This window comes from Vespa velutina, chromosome 14, assembly GCF_912470025.1.
Source record: "Vespa velutina chromosome 14, iVesVel2.1, whole genome shotgun sequence".
NCBI classification, from domain to species: domain Eukaryota; kingdom Metazoa; phylum Arthropoda; class Insecta; order Hymenoptera; family Vespidae; genus Vespa; species Vespa velutina.
Genome location: NC_062201.1, coordinates 5,114,220 through 5,135,088, shown reverse-complemented (window position 1 = coordinate 5,135,088; position 20,869 = coordinate 5,114,220). Strand labels below are relative to the sequence as shown.

At 38.7% G+C, this 20,869-nt stretch overlaps 2 protein-coding genes across 5 annotated transcripts in view; both read right to left on the bottom strand.

Annotated features, from left to right (window-relative positions):
• Nucleotides 1–2,316: 2,316 nt before the first annotated feature.
• On the bottom strand, nucleotides 2,317–16,229 carry LOC124954073. Of its 4 annotated transcripts, none has more exons than XM_047506396.1 (10): nucleotides 16,071–16,229; nucleotides 15,252–15,885; nucleotides 14,841–15,169; nucleotides 14,473–14,685; nucleotides 14,226–14,362; nucleotides 6,256–6,496; nucleotides 5,166–5,557; nucleotides 4,823–5,083; nucleotides 4,353–4,742; nucleotides 2,317–4,260 (listed from the first exon to the last, which is right to left on the bottom strand). In XM_047506396.1, exons 2-10 carry the CDS (start codon nucleotides 15,857–15,859, stop codon nucleotides 3,943–3,945), a joined length of 2,889 nt encoding a protein of 962 aa, XP_047362352.1. In that variant the 5' UTR covers nucleotides 15,860–15,885; nucleotides 16,071–16,229; the 3' UTR covers nucleotides 2,317–3,942. The 4 variants fall into 4 exon arrangements, with proteins under 4 accessions (XP_047362352.1, XP_047362351.1, XP_047362354.1 ...); XM_047506395.1 differs by having other exon boundaries at nucleotides 14,226–14,429; nucleotides 14,495–14,685; XM_047506398.1 differs by lacking the exon at nucleotides 16,071–16,229 and having other exon boundaries at nucleotides 14,226–14,429; nucleotides 14,495–14,685; nucleotides 15,252–15,488; nucleotides 15,661–15,796.
• Nucleotides 16,230–17,424: 1,195 nt separating this feature from the next.
• Nucleotides 17,425–20,869, bottom strand: part of LOC124954077 (lachesin-like) — a 50,740-nt gene continuing 47,295 nt past the window's right edge. The window contains 4 exon segments of the mRNA XM_047506425.1: nucleotides 17,425–17,793; nucleotides 17,995–18,054; nucleotides 18,359–18,507; nucleotides 18,706–18,856. Of these exon segments, the coding sequence (XP_047362381.1) occupies nucleotides 17,669–17,793; nucleotides 17,995–18,054; nucleotides 18,359–18,507; nucleotides 18,706–18,856 (485 nt within the window). The 3' untranslated portion in view covers nucleotides 17,425–17,668.

Here is a 20,869-nt window from a genome sequence, read left to right as displayed (position 1 = left end):
TTTATTGACAAGAAAAATCATTCGAGCATATAAAAATTATTGAAAAATATATCGATATTATGATATCGATGTTAATACCTATTAATCGAGAAATATAATCAATTTAAAAATAAATTCAGTTTTTTTCACATTCCATTATTCCATTATTTTACAACCTTTCTTAACTTTTGCTTCTGTTTGACCTGCTCTCTGTCTCGCCTCGGTACATTCATTTCGCTAATAGATTTTCCTTTTGATTATTATTACATTTCCGTAAGCGCATATTTTTCTAAATTTCTCTTCGAGCGACTTTCACGGTCCTACGAGATTTTCAAAAGCTACAAAGAATATCTCTATTTTCGCGCGTATGCCTTCGCACTGAACAAAGTAAAAAGCATGTAAACTGTCCTTCAGCGAGTTTGCGAGCGCGACGAAAAAGAATATGTCGTAATATACATAATCGAGTCAAGGGAAGGACGAAAGACGAGACGTAAAAAGCGATGGGTAACGAATGTGTTTAATGCATGCGTCCGCGCGTGAATGTACTTGTGAGTACGAGTGTATACGAGGTTTGAACGATGCGCGCGCGCGAGCGAGAGGGAGAGAGAGAATCAGAGAGAGAAAAAGAGAGAGAGAGAGAGAGAGAGAGAGAGAGAGAGAGAGAGACACGGCGCATTAAGTTAACACACAAGGCATAAAGTACGTCGTAACTGGAACGCTTTCGTTGACTGCCAAGAAAAGAATGAAAAACTCGAGGGTTGTAAGTCATGAGAAAAATAATAAAAGATAAGGAAAAAGAACAGACATGAAATGTGGGAAGAGAAGCGAAAAAAGGGCAGAGGCTCTCCCAGTTACTTGCTCACTGAAATAATATTCTAAATAACGTTCGTACGCGACAAAAATCTAGATATACATCGGTATAAAGCGATATTAATTTACGTACAAATAAGTATCGAGACGTAAAAAGAAAAAAGAAAAAAAAAAAAAAAGGAAAAAAGAAAATAAGAAAAAGAAGAGAAGGAAAGGTGAACAAGAGAAAATAATGAATAAGCAGGCGTTGACATTGACGCGCGCACGTTACAAACGAAATCGAACGAATAGTAGTAAAGAATTTCATGGTTTACTAAGAACAAGAAAATACGTATATTCCTAAGATCGTTAGATAAAAACTTAGAATAATTAATATCGTTCATTTAAAACATTTACGTAAATAGTATGTCATTTTCAATGAAAGTCGTCACAAATTAAGACTAAGCAAGAAAAGAATTCTTTAATAATAAATACAATCGAAATTGCACTTATTTCCCGGCTTTAAATTCGAAAGGGTAAACAAACTCGTATGAATATCGATTTGGTCAATAAACTTACGTACGATCTTTAATTTGTCCACAATACCAAACTTATTCTTAACGATAAACAACGTCAGTGTGAATCGAACGAATTGATGTCGATTCGTTCGGATGCCTAAATCGATACGATTTTGAAAGAGCGTAGCTCGAAATCTTTAATGACCTGCCGAACGAATAAAAATGAAAAGAAATGAAATGTTCAAGGTGCGCGCGTAATTGTCCAAATCGTGCTTGCTTAATGGAATACGAATTCTATTTATAAAAACGCTGTACATTGCGAAGGCGTATAATTAACAGCGAAACGCATATATGACTTGTAAGGAAACGAATGATATAAGAAATAAAGAAATATCAAGAGAGAGAGAGAGAGAGAGAGAGAGAGAGAGAGAGAGAGAGAGAGAGAGAGAGAGAGGGAGAGAGAGAGAGAGAGAATGAAGAAAGAAAACAAGATGAGATCGAAATCAGCAGTGGTACATTATTCACTGTTACATAAAAAAAAAAAAAAAAAAAAACAAAAGAAAAGAAACAAAGTGTAACACAAAAACGTATCGTTGCATGATCGATATACCTAAAGAATTATTACTACGTGATACGTCATTATTATGTAAAGTTTTTATTGAGTGAGTAAAATTATGTTATCGATGAAGAATGCCTATTTTTCTATCCCATCCCATACATTATTCAAGATTCCTTATTTATCTCGATTGAAAAATTTGAAATAAAAAAGAAGCTTTAACTCGTAACGCGACGAAGACGACAACAGTATCGATGGTAAGTTTTTCGTCGCTACATCTGCATCCATATCGAGATAGCTTGTATAAGTTAAATGGTCTTTATAATTCGCTGTGTGGTATAAACGAGAGCGAATGAATTATTGATATTCGATCATTCTTTGGTCGAAAGTCGTATCCTAATTTATGTCGATTTGTTTTCTCTTTTTAAGAAAGAAAAACGCTAAAATGTGAGGAAGCGAATAAAGCGAAAGTTATGTCGTCGTAAGATATATTATTTACATGTCACTACATAATACACTTATAAGATATGGAGACTCACTTATGTTCACTCACATGGGCATCCACGAAATTACATAGAGTTCATTCGTAGCTTGCCACGTTATAGTATATCACTTAAAAAATTGCACATGATTTTAAAAAAGAAACCTAAAAAAGTGAGATAATAAGTATTAGATCGTTAATCAGCGATCGTTGATAACTAGAACGAAACGGCACTTTAACAAACAACAACAATCAATTAAAGAGGCAAAACTATTGGACTAACTGATACTCTTTTCTTTCTTTTTGCCAATGTCTCTAATCGAACACATGTTACGAAAACGAACGATACGACTAAAATATTGCAAAATCTTATATCACGTAATCTGCAAGAATAGAATTTGAATTGCAATATATCTTGAAAAATCTTCTATATCGTATATGTAATTCGTTCCTTTAATACGTCGAACCTCATTCCTTTCATATGTGTTTTGATATAGATGAATAATAAACAAAAGAAATAAAACTCCTATAATTTTATTCTATGGCATTAACTTGGCTATCCGTCATATGATATAATATCATGTAATAATGACCAAAGTAAAACATCCTTCGATATATATATATATATATATATATATATATATATATATATATATATATATATATCGTTTGAATCGTACGAAATACGATGAGGTATCTTTCCGAATATACCCGATAATATCTAATCTAAATTCGTTTAAACAATAAACACCAAGAAGATATATGAAACAATGAACTTTTGTTCGTTCGACGAACCAAGTTTTCCTTTTACGCACTAACAAATTGAAATGGCATATATGGAAAATACGTCTAATGATATACAGTTCAGGTATAGATCCTTTCACATATATACCAGCCAGCCAGCCAGACACGCACACTTCGCCTTCGGTGCAATAATATTTGGAGATTTGTACTTGACTTATCGTAATCGTAATCGTATGACAAAATAATTCGGAATTATTTTTAATGTATGGTACGTACATATTGGCTCAGAATCCTATCATCGAGCCAACTTCTAGTTGTAAAATGTATTGCATACACCGCACGTATGTGTTCGATACAACGATTAAGTCGTTAAATAATTGTTAATAGGATTACAATTCTAATTTCACAACGAATATTTTGCGATTTACGTATATATGAACGTATAGCGTGTCGATCAGTAGTGCATTCGTTTTCTCGTTCGAATAGATACCAATAGCAGAACAATCATTTTCTGTCTCGTTTTATTTAGAAAAGGGGACCGGATGAATTTACAGAGTAAATTAGACCATATCTTCGCGCTAATTTGGTCGATAAACGTAATTTGGTCGAATCTCTCCAGCAGCGTAGATTAGCATTCCCTTTCGGTAATCTTATCGCGATTAAAAGTCACTCAAACGTCGATTAATACTACGATCTATCGAAGTTTGATTCTCCTTCTTGATCGCTAATTTCATCGTTCTTTTTATTACTTTTATTGAGGATTCGTAAGTGCAACGTAGTCGCCTAGTCGCCAGCGTAATATACCTCAGGTACAAGGTAAACGAATAAGCGCAACCAAATGATCCCAACGGCACGTATGAATTTGAAAAATGATCTTATCCCTGAAAATCGATACGTGGCATATCTCGACTATTCTCGACCTGGCATCCATAATCAACCTCGTCTTTACTCTTATCCTTGTCTTTGCCATTGTTATCCGCGTCCCTTTGTTTAGAATATTCTTCGCGATTGGTGGTGACTCTCTTTTCGCCTTCCGCCGTTGTCATTGTCGTCGACGTCATGGTCGTCGGCGATGTTTTCGTTGATGTTTCATCATTTTTACTCAAAGTATCGTTAGAGTGGGACTTGTCGAGAAGCGAGCTGAATTCGCCAAACTTCAAAAAGTCTTGTATAACCGACTGTTCCGTATTCACCTGAAAAATCGTCAAAGATTTTCAATCGAGTCGAGCGAACAAGGACGATTACCTTACTTCGATAATCTTATCGAAGTTATCATCGTTCAAACCTTCCTCGGTCTTCCACGTTTTCCTTTCACCGGTACCGTTGGAGTCGACACGGTGTGCGCCGCGGTTAAATTAGTCTTTCTCTTGGAAGATTGCAAATGCGAGTCGAGATGTTGTTTCAACTTGTCCTGTCTTGCAAACATTCTCGGACATATGTTACACGCGAACGGTCTCTCGCCTGTATGTACTCTTCTATGTCTGGCCAAGTGAGACGCTCTTGTGAATGCCAAAATGCAAAGGTCGCACGAGAAAGGTTTATATTGGGCTCTGTCTGACTTTAACGAGCTCCTCATTTCCCCCCTTCCTTCGTTCACACCACCCCTTTTCCCAATCATTTCAGCTTTTCTCTTTACACCTATACTCAACGTCTCTTCCGGACTCTTTGGTGATATCTTTATGAGAAAAGAAAAAAACAATTGCATCGATTCGAATTGTAACGAAGGATTATAATTGATATTGACGGTTTACCCACAATGTTCTCCTCCTGTTCTCTCAGATCATCGTTCATCTGAATATCAGGTACCGTAGGATCCACGGAGCCATTGTTAAACGACTTGATCGCACTACCCGAATCTTCGTAAGGCCATTCTCTGTCCGAGTCTTCTCTCAAGGACGAACGATCTTTTGGCTTTATATCCAATGGATCGCTGTTCCTGGTTATTCTACCTACCGACACTCTCTTTTGTCCCTTGAACCTCGTCTCTCGTTTGTACATGGGAGGTGGTATGCGCCTCTAAATAATTAAAACAACAAATCTAGATGTTCACAATTGAATTAATATTGAATTTCGAGGAGAGAAAAGAAAAAGATCGTACGATTTGCGTCCCGGACGATCGCAATGGTTCGTCGAATGAATCCTCGTGACCATCCATTACCATAGGATCGTCCTCTACTTCGATCTCCTCGACCTTGATAGTATCCTCCAACGAGTCGACCGACGATTGCTTCGGTAGAAAAGGTATGACCGAAGGTTCCTTCATGTACTCGGTGGTGTGAACCCTCGTCTCGATGTGACATCGTTGAGTTCTCGGGTCTACCCTATTATAGGAGCTTCTACCGTTATCCTGATTTCTCTGATCTCCCGAGAGCCCGCGTATCTCCAAGTCCGTTGCAGTCTTTATCAACGAGGGTAAATGTTCCTCGGTTACGTCGATCGAGCCACGATACATGAAGTCTAAGAGACACTCCATTTCTTCCACGGCAACGCCTGCGAATAAATTTCAATAATTACCTAAAAGCCTTAAGGCAAATCTTGTCGGACACGGCTAATGTAAATCATAAATAATAAATCATCGGTCAATGAAAATAAGATTAATCGACTTTGTTCACGCGTTTATCATCTCTTTCGTTGTATCTTCGCTTAGTTATGAAAAAAAATATAATTCGTTTTTAGAGAAGCAACGAACCTTGATGATAAGGAAAGAACCCTTTAGTAGATACAAATCCAATTTCAATGATAAATCGCGTAGCACGAAAGTAGAGTAAACGATTGTTATAGGATAGTAGTATTGCATATATAGATCTGCTGGTTCAATTGTAGCTAAAGCTATATTATTCAATTCAAACGGCACATGCTATGTATTGTTTGCGCGCGCGCGCGCGCGCGCGCGTTAATACACGTCCAGATTTTGCTTATCGTGCCTCACGATAACAGAGGCCTGGCGACATGAAATTCATTTGCATAATGAATTTACGTTGACCTTCTGCTTTAACGAAATGAAGCGATTTTATTAGAGGCTCGAGAACGTCGATTAAACATCAACGTATCCGTGTTATTAATTAAAAGAGATAAAATTTGTTAACAATAAGATTTTAATCGTATGACTTGATAAAAGCGAGATCAAGGAAAATATTATATTATTTTCATATATATCGACGAATGAAATGTAAATATATGTTACCTGCCTTTGAGTATAAGTATGGGCTGTTCGCCGTAATGCTCCTTGAAAACTCTTTCGAAATAAGGACTGCATGCTGCCAGAACCAACCTATGTGCCCTTAGCATGCCACCCTGACAAGCTAAGGTGGCATCCGTGAGGGAGCCACTTTTGTAAAGTCCCTCGAACAAACCTGACAAGTTTGCAAGGTGATTGTTCCAAGTGAGATTGAACGTTTTCTCGCCCATTATTTTAGCAGACTGTAATCCCTGAAACGCCAAGAATTTTCGATTAGTCATCATAGGCCGATTAGAACTCAATAATTTAAGAGCAGCTAAAAAAAGGAAAATATCTAATTGTAAGATAAAAAGTCATATGTCTCGTTTTTACGTAAGCATGGAAAACGCATTATATAAGGTATGCTTACGATGAAATAAAATGATTCTACGACGTGGAATCTTTACGCTCGATCGATCGACGATACGAAGGAAAGTCACCGTCGAACAACGACTTGTTTTCCAATGTTCCGTATACCTACTAATACGTATCTACGTATCATGACTCGTTGAACATGATCGATTTAAAGAAGAGATTATTATTCGTGAGATGCATAAAAAAAAGAAAAAGAGGCTCTTTGTCAATAATGCCAAGAGCTGAAATACGGACGCGTGCACACGTGTCACATATCTCTACGGATGATATATATATATATGTATGTACGTGTGTGTGTGTGTGTGTGTGTGTGTGTGTGTGTGTGTGCGCGCGCGCGCGCGTGTGCGTGCGTGCGTGCATATATATATAGCATATATATATATATATATAGCATATATATAGCGTATATACGCTGTATATAATACGTTTGAGATAACAAAGAGCCTCTTGTAATAATAGTTACATCATCATTGAAACAACCACGAAACGGCCATCACGTTAACATCGTTGCAGTTTTAATTGACGCGTTGCACACGGAAAAAACATTCCGATCCTCGTCTACCGATCGTGTATATATGCACTGCAAGAGATACTTACTATGCAATACTGACTAGATCGTAATCGTTCGTGCATCACGGATAGCTCGTCCATGAGGAGACATTTAGAGAGGTTGAACCGCGAAGGACCATGCACTTTAAACGTAATCACCGTTTTATCAAGCTCCAAACTGCGATCCTTCGAACTGCTAGAGATCGCGTTTATACTTTCGCGAATCTATATATGTATGTAAGTATATAGATATTATAGTACACGTGTTGCATAAACGAGCCTCGAAAGATATCCTCTTGCACGGGCTCGCTAAGCCAAACGATACTTTCGTGACAACCGTGCCCTCTTCTCGCGACGATCGTGTAAACACTGCTATTGAGTCGTCTTCGTGGATGGTAGGCGAGCGTGAATAACAAATCTTATAAACACTAGGCTAACGACGAAAGGTTGATGTGTCCTGTTGCCTAAGAAGAAAACATTAAACGAATACAAACGAATTCTGTTTTACGAGAATTATTTCTTTCGTATCGTATTTCTTTCTCTATATGTGTATTTATATGAATAAGTAAAATCAATAAGTTACCGGAATAGACACTTTCTAATTAAGCAACTTAGTTATCTCGTCATATTTTATATATCGTGCATTCATTTATTTAGTATCCATTTTAGACATTTCATTTGAAAGATGATTCATTCATTCATCGCATTATCTAATAAACAGATTAACGAATTCAGAGTTTAATAGCTTTCAATCCTTATGGTATGGGAACAAAAGAACATTGATATAAAAGAAAAACAATAAAATTCTCTTATCTGAATGTATTCGTATAAACAAAATATTACCATACTCGTTATAAAACTATTCAAAAGAGATCTAGAGTACTATTTTGAGGGATTTTGAGAAGGATACTTCTCAAAGTATACATTCTAGCGATTTCAAGGAGATATAGTAGAGATTTCGAGAAAAAGTCGCGTAAACTCGTACCTCCCGACGTACGAGATAAAACGACAAAGGATAACGCGTGAAAAAAGAGAAAAGGAGGGATGAACGATCGAAAAAAAGACAGGGTTGTTTCCGAGGGTGAACTCGTCCGTATTTTCATGCACACGGACACGGGAAGCGCGTATAAAACGTGCAAGCAAAGAGAAAAAGAGAAAGAAGAGACAGGGAGGGGTAGTGAGCAAGAAGAAAAGGGAGAAGAGAACAGAGGGGCTAGAGAAGAGAGAGAGAGAGAGAGAGAGAGAGAGAGAGAGAGAGAGAGAGAGAGAGAGAGAGTTATGCGATAAGTATGAACGCGCAGACGCGAACGCTTGGCTCGCCTCGATCCATAATTTCGTTGGTGGACCCACGCACGCACTTTCCAAGGGGCTCGCTACGTGCCTCTTCCTCCTCTTCATCCTCATCCTTTACCTTCTTCGTCTCCTACGAATTTATATTTCCTTCTTTTTCCTATGTTTTTAGAAAGAGGACACCAGAGATGATTATCTCAGCTCGATCGTTACTCTTACGAAAAACGTTTGAAGGTTAAAGTCTCGTGTGAGCAAAAAAAAAATAAAATAGCGAAACATGCTTGTCTATTGTTTTAATAAAGAAACATTGATAACACGTGTACTCTCGGCAAAAAAAAAAAGGAATATCGTTGAACGACGCACACTCGATACTTTTGGAAAAAATATGTCAAATTTACAATAATGCAAATGTTTTTCCCAAGAGAATCGTAAATGGGCAAATAAAAGATTGTAACTTTGAAGAGAACATTTCCATACAAAATTTATTTGACGATACAACAAGAAATTTTGTAACGATTATATGGTAGAGATTAAAACGAAGGGCTCGTATATTGCGTCACGAATTGCGTCACGAGAGAGAGAGAGAGAGAGAGAGAGAGAGAGAGAGAGAGAAAGAGGGGGGGAAGTATGTCCATGCCGACACTCTCTGACGTAGGGGGTCCGGAAGATACACAGCGTTCGGCCCGAAAATCGATTCCTCGATTCGCTAGAGGAGAAACAGCTCGACGAACGGCTCTCTCTCTCTCTCTCTCTCTCTCTCTCTCTCTCTCTCTCTCTCTCCTATTTCTCTCTTCGTACGTACGCCCGCCGATAATATACGGTGGGTCGATGCGAACAAATAGAATAGACAAGCACGAGTGACTGCATAGCGTCGAAGGGGGCTATCCTGAGGGGAACGCGTACTTATTTTCGGAAAGAGGAAAATGATAAAAACAAGATGGAGGAAAGGTGAGACATCTTTTCTAGCGAAGAACAAACAATTGGTATAATTTCATTTCTTTTGTTCTCTCTCTTTCCCTTTTTATATTTTTCTTTCTCTCTCTCTCTCTCTCTCTCTCTCTCTCTTTTTCGTATTTCTAAATATCTGCGAGTACTTGAGAATCACGTGTATTCTTCGATCTAACCGCGTGCAGATAAAGCGAGTATGGACAGGACGACGAGCCGAAAGAGTGTCAGCGCGTACGCGCGACAGAGGGATCGAGGCCATGCCATCCTACGTTGCGTGCCAGACGGAGAGAGTAAGCAGCGAACGAGCGAGGAGAGAGAGAGATAGATAGAGAGAGATAGAGAGAGAGAGGAAAGAGAGTGAGAGAGAGAGAGAGAGAGAATGAGAGAGAGAGAGAGAGAGGGAAAAGAGAATCGAGATTCATCTCACCGAACTACGTCGCCGTCCTCACCGTCGTCGGCGCTCTATTAATATCCGCGCCTCGACGTCGCCGACACCAACGACGGCTACCTTCAACTTGCAAAACTCTCTTACCTTCGTTATTACAAAGTCCTCGATGTTGCCTCCTCCGATCGTATTATTGAGGAAGCGCACGGGGTCACTGAAGAAGAAGAAGAAGAAGAAGAGGAAGAAGAGAAGATGAAGATGACGTTGATGATAACGATGATGACAAAAGTCGAAGAGAAAGTCTAATTTTACGCACTAAATCAACCACATCGATGCACCGTTATGCCCTTAAGTTCCCCGCAACCTCAACGATGAAAGAGAAAGATAAAGAGTGAGAAAAAGAGAAAAAGAGAGAGAAAGCGTTGAAAAAAAAGCGAGGACGAGGTACGCGAGGAAGTTCGTGGTTCGCGTCAGAGGGGCACCGAGCGTAGTCGTGCTGTTGGGGCTCCCTCGACCGAGTCGCGACTGATATCATTTCCAGCGGGGGACTGTGGGGTCGGGAGTCCGAGCCCCACCAGGGGGTCTCCGTGCAACCCCCACGCGGTGTCGTGCCAGTGGTCGTGCCCGTCCCCGTTCTCGTTGTCCTCCTCGTCGTTGTCGTCGTCGTCGTCGTCGTCGTCGCCCTCGTCGTCGTCGCCGCCGTCGTCGTCGTCGTCGTCACCGTCGTCGTCGTCGTCGTCGTCTTCATCGTCGTCGTCTTCATCGTCGTCGTCGTCATCGTCATTGTCAACGAACAACGTCATTCTTTCTCCCTTTACTCTTGAAACCCCCCGTGGTAAAACGTATACGAAACTAAATCGTAAACGTGTAGGCATATATCGTACAGAAGCCTCATGCTACGCAACAGACACGGAGTTTCTCTGTTTCTCGCGCGCGCGCTCGCGCGCGTAAAGTGTACGCCCGATAGGGACACGCGTGTATACAGAGAAAGAGAGAGAGAGAGAGAGAGAGAGAGAGAGAGGAGAGAGAGTGAGGTGGGTGCGCGCGCGCACACGCAACATCGTACGCTTCCAACTTCTCCTCCTTCTTCTCCTCCTCCTCTTCGCCCGGTCTTCGTCTCCTCGTCGAACAACTCGCTCGCTCTTTCTATCTCCCCGCGCGTATTCCAGTTTCCCCTCTTTTGGCCACCTCCCCACCATGGAAAACCCTCTACTCCCCAACTCCGCGTACCCGGCGGCTTTATCCACCCTGAACTCTCCCGTATATATATACATATATATATATATATATATATATATATATATACACATGAGGGTTGCCTCGACCGATCGGACGCTCGCGAGTAAAGGCATATTCTCTCCTCTCTCTCTCTCTCTCTCTCTCTCTCTCTCTTTCATACTCTTATTCTGTTTTCTATTTTTCTTCTACTCAAAATCCCCACAAGGATGGTACGCGCCTACTTAACTTACAAAGCTCGCAATCTTGGCGCGCGCCTACCTCGAACTTTTCCTCTTCGCGATCGGATATTTTCGGATTTGGACGCTACGCGAAGAACCAACCAGTAGACTCCCCTTTCCTTTCTTTTATTTCTTCTTCTTCGTGCTTGATCTTTCGAAATAATTGATTTTCGATGAACCGGGGAAACGTTAATATATATTAGACGTTGATGCGATATTAAATATGCCACGAGATCGATCGAAAAGAAAACTCTTTCTTAACGAACGTGAAAATCCGATAGCCGTGCCCGCTTTTCGTTGTCTTCGCAGCGAGAACCGAAATAGACTGAAGCACGCGCGTAGAATGCATAAAAGAGGAAAGATATTTCGTATAGACGTTTGGGACAAAAGCAGGAAGAAATTTGCTTTCCACATTAATAAATGACGAAAGTCCAACTCCTAATGGACGATAAAAAGAAAAGTGAAGAATGCATAGCGAAAGTATTTTGTTTTCGATTCTTATAAAAAGCCCCGTACTCTGTTTCCTTCCTTCGAGGAAAAAAAAAGTTGATTCAACAGAATCGACTGTTCAGAAGTAATTCGAGCAAACGTTACGTTAAAATATCCAAAATTTATTCTTTCGTTCTTTCTCTCATGGTTTATTACGATTGCAACTCTTTTGTCGATAAAACGTGTCAACCAGTAATGACAGCGCTATTCAATATTCATAACTATTAGTCATCGATAAATTCGAAGAACCGATACTTGGCTCTTTGTAAAAATTAAACAAAACTGTCGTGGCCTTACTCTAAATGGACGACAAAGAAGAAGATAGCATGACGGAGGAGCAAGGGGGCAGCAATATACGCAACGAGACAGTAAGTTGCTCGCGTCTTCAGAAGGAGCTCTGAGAAGAGCACGTAGGGGCCTTGGAACATGAAACTGCTGTTCGTTCGAGGAGTGTCGCAATACGATGAGCAGAGACTGCAACGGTGCGCTGACGTAATCGTTCGCCGCGTTTATGCGTACACCACATCGTGAAAGAGAGCGAGATCGCCTCTCCTCTCTCTCTCTCTCTCTCTCTCTCTCTCTCTCTCTCTCTCTTCGTCCGTCTGTATTTCGCTGCGTTCGAAATTCAACCTGATCCTAGATATATTGCTAAATAATTCAAGAATAGGATCCTAATCGATCGAACGTTAACGAAAAAAAGTTCGACTGAAAGACTCGTAACGAGAGATTCATTGACTGATAAAAAGTCTTTCTACGGTAAAAATATCTCGAATAACGAAACATTGCCAAGTCAAAGAGAAGATTTCGTCAAGTTCGCCTTCGTTTAACCGCCGACTCGTTATCCGAGAGTTCCTGATTAAGGTCAATGTAAAGACAAGAACGAGGTGGGGCTAACGTAACGCGTTCGATGACGGAAGAAAAGAGAATTTTATGGAGAAATCCTTGGCTCGTACTTGTAAAAAAAAAAGAGTTCCTACGTACGTATAACAGATAAATTGATTTTTCGCGCACGAGGTGACCGAGCGACCAGTTTGGGGGCAACGAGGGAATATCGATTTGTTATTTTTAGGGGCGGTTCAATCTGCGGACCCCACCTATGGTTACTTCTGTCTTCAAAAATTCGACGTTAACAGGCCATTCATTTTTTTCAACGACTCGATCGTATATCTAATGCATTTTGTTTCTCGAGAGTACGTTCTCTCAAATCGCTAATGGCGATTAAAAGGAAAAAAGAAAAGAGGTCGCTATAAAACAATAATTTATTTATTATTCATTTAATTGACGAACGCAGCTAGGTTCTTTTATTGTTTCTTTTTCTTTTCGTTTTTTTTTTCTTTTCTTTTTTTTCCCCCCTTTTCTTTTAGACGAGTATTCGTAGCCTAAATGAAATAATAAATAAGTGTTTTAAATAATTGCATTGGAATGACTTAAAATAAAGTATAATAATAGAACGATTGAGTTGCGTGACTCATTCGTGATAAGATATCTGCGAACTAGGGTACAGGCCTATATCAAATGCAAATGAATAATATCTTAGAACTTCAAATTAAAATATCTATTATATGTGTATTTGATTAGGGCCCGTAATCTTACAATTTAACCAAAAAGCGATGTACTACCGTCAACAAACATTATTCGCGTAGACACCTTATATGGTTTATATTTTACAAGGCACTTATTGTCGAATTTATCTAAAACGATCAGTAAATTGTCTCGTAAGAAATAATAGCGTCTTTTAAATAAATGATATCGCAATAATTATTGTCGATATCGTAAGTCACAATGATAATTAAAACAATCTGTCGTATGATTAACAGCTATAACTAAATGCATTAAAAAATCCTTCTTCCGACGAATTTTTCTCGCTATCGAGCATCGTCGGTAACTATTACGACAATGTGTACAAGCCGTTGGAATACTTAAGCCCTTCTACGACTTCGATTTTTGCGGGATCTGGGTTGCAGAAATGTCGCAACAAAATGTTATTAAATCCACAATCGCTCAAGTTCTCTTGTCCGAATACATTTCGTTGAATCTTTGCTGCATCCTCGGTTTCTATTCGTTCTACGAGTGGAGGGGGGTTTTTTTTTTCTTCTGTTTTCTTATAATGATGTCGATACATTAAATTTGATCTATAACGGAGCTACTTACCTAAACCATGTTTTGCAGCTGAAAACGATGTGGTCGTTGTTAAATGAGCACAACTAACAGAAAACTCCTCTAATTGGCTCGATTTCATCATATCGCAAAGAGAAGGTAATACGTGAGGTAAAAGAGGACCTTTCAGTTCCAAAGAATGAAATCTGTCCTTATCCACCCTAACTATGCTTTCTTTAACCTTCACGAGGAGAGAGGGGGGGGGGCGGGGCGAGGCGAGGCGGGGCAAAAAAAAGAAAAAAAAGATATTTCATATTCAAGGATGTAGAAAAGGATTAAAGTAATTAGTACCTTCAATGGTTTTAGAGTAGCTCCATGAAACGCCATGGGTGCTAGCAGAGTCGGTGGAACGCCAGCTAATGCACCAGTTGTCGTTATGGCCGACTTACAATTAATTAACAAGTTGAATAAAGCTTGTGCTTCTACACCTTTGACAAAAACGAGCGACTGTTTCATACTATCCATTTCGCTTTCCTTCTCTAAAATCATTCTCGCCTATGACGATGAATACGTTATAGAAAATGAAACTCAAACGTACATCGTAATGTTGCAGCATCTACCTGAGAACTATTAATTTTTCGGATCTCAGAATTTTCTACGCCGAGGCTTTGCAACCATTTATCTTGCGCTTCGTCTTCTTCGTCATTAATGATCAAAGCTGAAGAACTAGAATCCAAAGTTTCACATCCAGAATCGGTCGGATCCGATGGCCTTTTATGTTCTTTCTTTAATGGCATAGTATACTCGATCTCTAAAAAAAAAAAAAAAAAAAAAAAAAAAAAAAAAAAAAAAAAAAAAAAAAAAAAAAAAAAAAAAAAAAAAAAAAAAAAAAAAAAAAAAAACATATATCGCGCGTGAACGATTCCATTAGATTGAAACGTAAATTATGCCTATAAATTTGTATACCTTCTTGTTTCAAAGCTTGTCGGAAACCACGCGTTGTAGGCGTTAACAAGGCATGCATTTCGGATAGCCCGCATATTCCAGCAGCACGGAAAAGTACGGTGAAATTATTCGTACAGACATAAAAATAAGGACACTGCCGTGCACGCAACAAATGAAAAAGTGATCTGAAACTGTCGCACCATTCTCTGTACAAAGCATCTCTTATTAGCTGATTGTTCGCTACCGCAGAATTGCTTCCTAGACTTGCACTCACTTTGCCAGCAGAGCGAGGGAATAACTCTAACCACGGTAATGATGGATGTTGCCATACCAAGCAACATTGGTGAAATCTAATAGAAACATTGCAAAATTGTATAGTACAAGAAGAAAAAATAAGGCTCTCATAAGAAAGAAAAAAAAGAAAAAGCTCACCTTGCATTTGGACTAGTGTCCAAAGTAGTTTCCTTTTGTCCGATATCTAAACACCTTACAAAACTCGTAGTACCAGAAGCTTCCTCGCTTGTCTTCAATTTACTGTTCCATGGGAACGGCTTCGAAGACATAAATCTCATTTTAGTTTTTAACGTCCAATCAATCGGTACATACTTTTCACCTTTTGGAACTTCTACTTCTGGTACGCATGCATTATTTTCTAGCTGGGCTAGAACGCTGGTAAAACTCAAAGGATTAGCTGGCGTGGCATTCTCAACTGTTTTTTGTCTCTTAACGCTAATATTTAATAACTCAAACAAAGTATTGTCATTGCTATTTTCTAGATCCGTCAGTGTCATATCCTTTCGCCCTTTGTCCGGCAAATCGTCTTTTACAAAAGGATTCTTACGTTTTTGGGATGTTTCTTGTTTCAAATTAAAATTACAATTATTAGAGGAATTATTCAAGGGCGATGATCCTTTATCGATATTACGTATTCTATTCATACGTGCTTGCAAAGCACGCTTTTTCATTTGTAATCGATGCAACTGCATCACTTGATCGGGCAGCTTCCATTCTAACGGGTTTGGGCTTTCCACGTTCTCCATTGATAAGTTTAGCTGTCTGTCTCATGCTAATATACAAAGAAAATACTTGTTACAGACGATTTTTATCGCGAAGATAAATTACGAATGAAATTTCAAATCAAATGTTTAGATAATGAGGTTAAGTTATACAGAAAACGTATACACGTACATGGAATAGTCAAGATGTTATTATATTATTATTATTATTATTATTATTATTATTATTACGTACCAATTAATTAAAAGATTCGTCGATAGGATAATAATTACTATTAAATTCTCTTTTAAAATATTACTACGTATATTCCAGACGCCAAATAAAGACCCCACGGACAGCTGATACCGCGGACATGTTGTTTGTCTTGTGAGAAGCATGCGCAATGGATGTCAAAGTCTTCGCGATACGTTCGTAGCGCCATCTTAGGCGTATCGAAGGAGAAAAATCGATACTAATCGCGCGCGTTTATTCAATTATCTATCGCATAAATATAATATAAGACGAAGTAAAAATAACATATGTATAAACGTACGCATCTATTAAAAATCGAATAGAACGATATGATAAATAATGAATTCAATTAATTAAGGAAAATCCTACGATAACCAACAAAAATGTACTTCGTACTTTATTTATTATTACTATTGCATTCGAAAAAAAAAAAAAAAGAAAAGGAAACGTTCGATTTTTATAATTCAATTTTTGCATGAGACCTTTACGAGTCTCATATTATTAAGATTTGGCATGGATTCAATTATGAAAAGAAATTTATGCGATTGTACGATTACGCGTACGATAGAGATGGATGAACGAAACGGATAGGAAAAATTTTTATATTCACAAATGGTATTACTTTGAGTAATGAGCAAATAATATGTCATTTATCACTGGAAATTGTAAATTTTGATTGGTCGAGTTAAAAACTCTTTTATGTACTTTTCATTAAAGCGAAATATTCGATGATACGTCGAATCTTCGCTAATTGTATGAGAATTATCGTGGACGAGTACCGAATTATAAAATATTCGCTCCGAGCACTTACTCAACTCACGTTAAACAATGTCGAATAGTTGAAAATTCTATCAAAGAGTTAATTCAAAGGACGTGAAAAAGGTAGTAACTTTCGACGATGGTTTATTTTTTTCTTTTCTTTTTTATTTCGAAACATCGATTTCCGAGACGTCTAAAACGTCTCCAGCGCTTATACCAATGACAAAATGATCGTTTAATTATTATCGACAATTTGTGTATTTAAGCATGATTAAAAAAGGACCAAGCATGATCGCACGATCCCCTTTTGGCGGCGAGTTTTCTCTCCCTCCCACGAGAGCTATATAGCTTAATCATCGCTTATCGCGATCTTCTCACTGATTCTTGGCGATTTGCAAATCTACGTCGAGACGCGTACACTGACAAACATCCATTGACCTAAGACTCCTCGTTCTGCGCGTGGGAGTAGGAAAAGGAAGATAGGAAGAGCCTTTCTTATGCTTGCTTTCTCTCTCTCTCTCTCTCTCTCAATCTCTCTCTCTCTCTCTCTCTCTCTCTCCCTCTCTCTCCCTCTCTCTCTCTCTCTCTCTCTCTCTCTCTCTCTCTCTCTCTCGCTCTCTCTCATTCTTCGCGTTTCCTCGCTCCTTCTTGCTTTTTTTTCTTTTACATACACACAAATACACACACATACACGCACGCACGCACGCACGCACGCACGCACGCACACTCCTCGTGCTCGAACGGCAATTTCGCGTATTTTTCGCCCTTTGGAGAAATCTCTTTTTGGCACACAATCATCCGGTACTCAGCAACTTTGCAGTGAACAAGAAGGGATGCCTTCTTCACCGTGGCCAGAGTACTGGTATGAAGAGAAACATCGAAAGAATATGCGACAAGCTGTTAGTGTATCCCGGAGCCCTTCCACCGGCATTGCTCGCCCCGGAACTTTGAGCGGCTTCTGCTAAACCTGTAAGAGGATAAATTTCATCTATAACTTCTTTTATTTCGTTTCTAATAATAATAAATGTAATAATTTTTTGACAAATCACGTGGGCATATTACGTTCGTACAGTTTATATGTAAAATACGTTATATGGATACACGATGGAATTAAATGTAGGATAAAAATAGAAGGATATCGACAGTGACATCGCCGTAATCTACTCACCGCCTATGATAGACACGTGGTCCTTCCCACGAGACGTTCTGTCAAAGCCGATTTTGATCTCTGTAACAGTCGAGGGATAAGCGTTACGTCGATATATCTATCGACTACGTGCTCGTGCTAAGCGTAAGAAGACGATTTTCGTTCGTTTTAATGGCCCTCGTGTACTCTTTGACGCGTGAATATGTATATTAAAAATTATAATACTATCATTATAAAAACTACTAAATGGTTAAAATTTGAAGAATTTTAATTACTTATCTCGATTTTTATGAAGATAACGTCTCTGATTACTTCACGTTTTTCGAATTCTTTTAGAATCATTTAGATTCTTTTAGATTCTTTGCAATCCTTTTATCTAACATACCATACAATCTTAAGGTACCATCGGCCCGGCCAAGACTGTTAGTAGAGATGCATTTGTAGCTACCCACATCCTGTTCCGTGAATCCTTTGATCGCCAACTCCATTAGGACTTTATAGCCCGATCGTTCCTCGCGAACGCTGTACTTCGGCCTGTAATAGAACGAACAATGGATTACTACGCTGTGAAGCTTCATTAAAATGATGACTCTAACGAAGACTGATGAAGCAAAAGAATTAACAAAGAATAATCTAAATTGCGTTTAATAAAGTTAAGTTAAAAAAGAAAAGGAAGATTTACTTTTTCCTACGTCGGATCGAAGTGAATAAGAAAATAATATACGGTCTCACCCCTCCAGCAGCATCTCGTCGTTCGTCCCACGATGATTTTTCACCCAATAATTAATCGTATTTGGGAAAGCCTCGACGTAACACTTCAATGTTACCTCGGTGCCCAAAGGTGCGCCTAATAGCTGATTGGGTACCGTCACGGTGGGTGCGACTAAGAAAATTAGATATAATACGATTAAATAATATCAATTTCTTTTTTAATTTCGACGATCCAACTGTACGGTTTAGCCCTTGAATTATAAATATCGCGAGATAAGACGCAACCCGACGATTATCATGCCAATCGAGATTTTATCTCGTAAATATGCATGATCCATTTGAAAGGAGTAGATACACGTCCATTTACAGAAGTTACTAACGCGAAACGTAAATCCAAAGAGATAAGATAGAAGACACGCGATGGACGTTAATACGCTTTTGACTGTGTCAAACTCGAATTTTCCCAGGCTACAAGTATTCTCTCTCTCAATGGGTAGATTTGAGAGAACTTTTCGAATAATTCGTATCGTTCATCGTTGTTCCATGCGCACACGATATTACATATAAATATTACATATAATCCATAGAATGTTTAGGAAATGTCCACGAGAAAGTAACAGGATCGTTTTCGATATTTCACTTATGTTTATCGTTGACATTTAATATAACTAGAATAATATAACAAGAGAGAAACTACTGTGCGTTCGATCGAACTCAATAAATAAATTCTTTCTATGCGATTTATTTATTTTTTCTAACGATAAAAATATCTCTGATGAAACAGGTAACTCGTGTCAATGAATACGTTAAGACGATTATCGAATCATTTTGTATTAATATAATAAATGTCTAATATCCATGACTCTGAAAGACTGGGTATTTAGAATTATGATCTCCGATTCCGTTCAAATGGCACGAGTTGGGGCTGAAATTAATCATGTAAGATATCAAAAGTACTATAAGGTTATATGAAGTTTGAAGATGTTCGTTTGTATTTCCATAAACTAAAGACGGAGCTTATTTCGGCGCTAGGAGTGCACTCCAATTCCATGTTTAATTCACTAGTAATATCAAAGAGATAAAGGTAAAAGGAGCGGAGGAAAGAGGGAGGAAGAGAGAGAGAGAGAGAGAGAGAGAGAGAGAGAGAGAGAGAGAGAGAGAGAGAGGAGACGTTCTATATTTTCTTCTAATCATACTCGAAGCAACCAATTTAATTACGCACATTGCTATTTCTCGTCGCAGTATCTTAATGGGAAACAAAACTGGCTCTGGAAACGAAGGACCGCACAGGTAAAGGGAAATATATATAGAAATATATAGAATACGCGAAAGAGAAGCGTAGAGGCAAAGAAAGAGAAAGAGATAGAATTATGTTCTCGGAACAGTCGTTTCGAAGTCCGCATTGAAGCGACTCGCCGACGCAATCGATTTACCTCGTCGTCCGTTTTAAACCCTCCGAAATCAGCTTCCCCTATCAAATTTTGCGAGTTCAGGAAGTATGTACGGTTTGATATTCCTAAAGTTTTTAACACAAGAGAAAAAAAAGAAAATCAATTTCTATATTTCTCTATCTCTTTCGTTAATTTCAAATGAGTTGTTGAATTACCTGTTGTAAAAGAGAATTCAAAGAAATACTTGGTATTCTGATTGTAATAAATGAAAAGAAAAGAAAATTCAAATGGCAGGCATCTTAAGCAGGAAGCTCATCTCGTTGCATCGGCCATATTATCGATCGAGAAAGTATAGAATATTTAAAAAGGATTTTCACGAAACCAATGCGAGAAAGTCGATTGTAGCCGAGGAAATGAAACAACCTTGGGAGAGATATTAAGTACGTAAGACGACTTCCTCCTGACGAACCTACTGACGAACCCATAAACCGTGTTTCTCCGTCGCAAACTTAGTTATCCGTAGTAATATCTAAAATTTCAGGGTGAAGTCGCAAACAAACCGTTCTTGTTCTCTCGTACTCTACGGAGGACAGTAACCGAAGAACAAATTGATTTCTCTTTCTTTCTCTCTGCCTTACAATTGTAGTTTCTCCGTTTATCTCCTGGAAACTATGGAAAAGAACGAAGATAAAGATATGTACTTTGTTAAAGCACATATTAGTATTATCAGCGAATAATCTCCGTTGTTGGAGAAACTTCTCTTTTAACGCACGGGACAAAATCCCGTTACATCT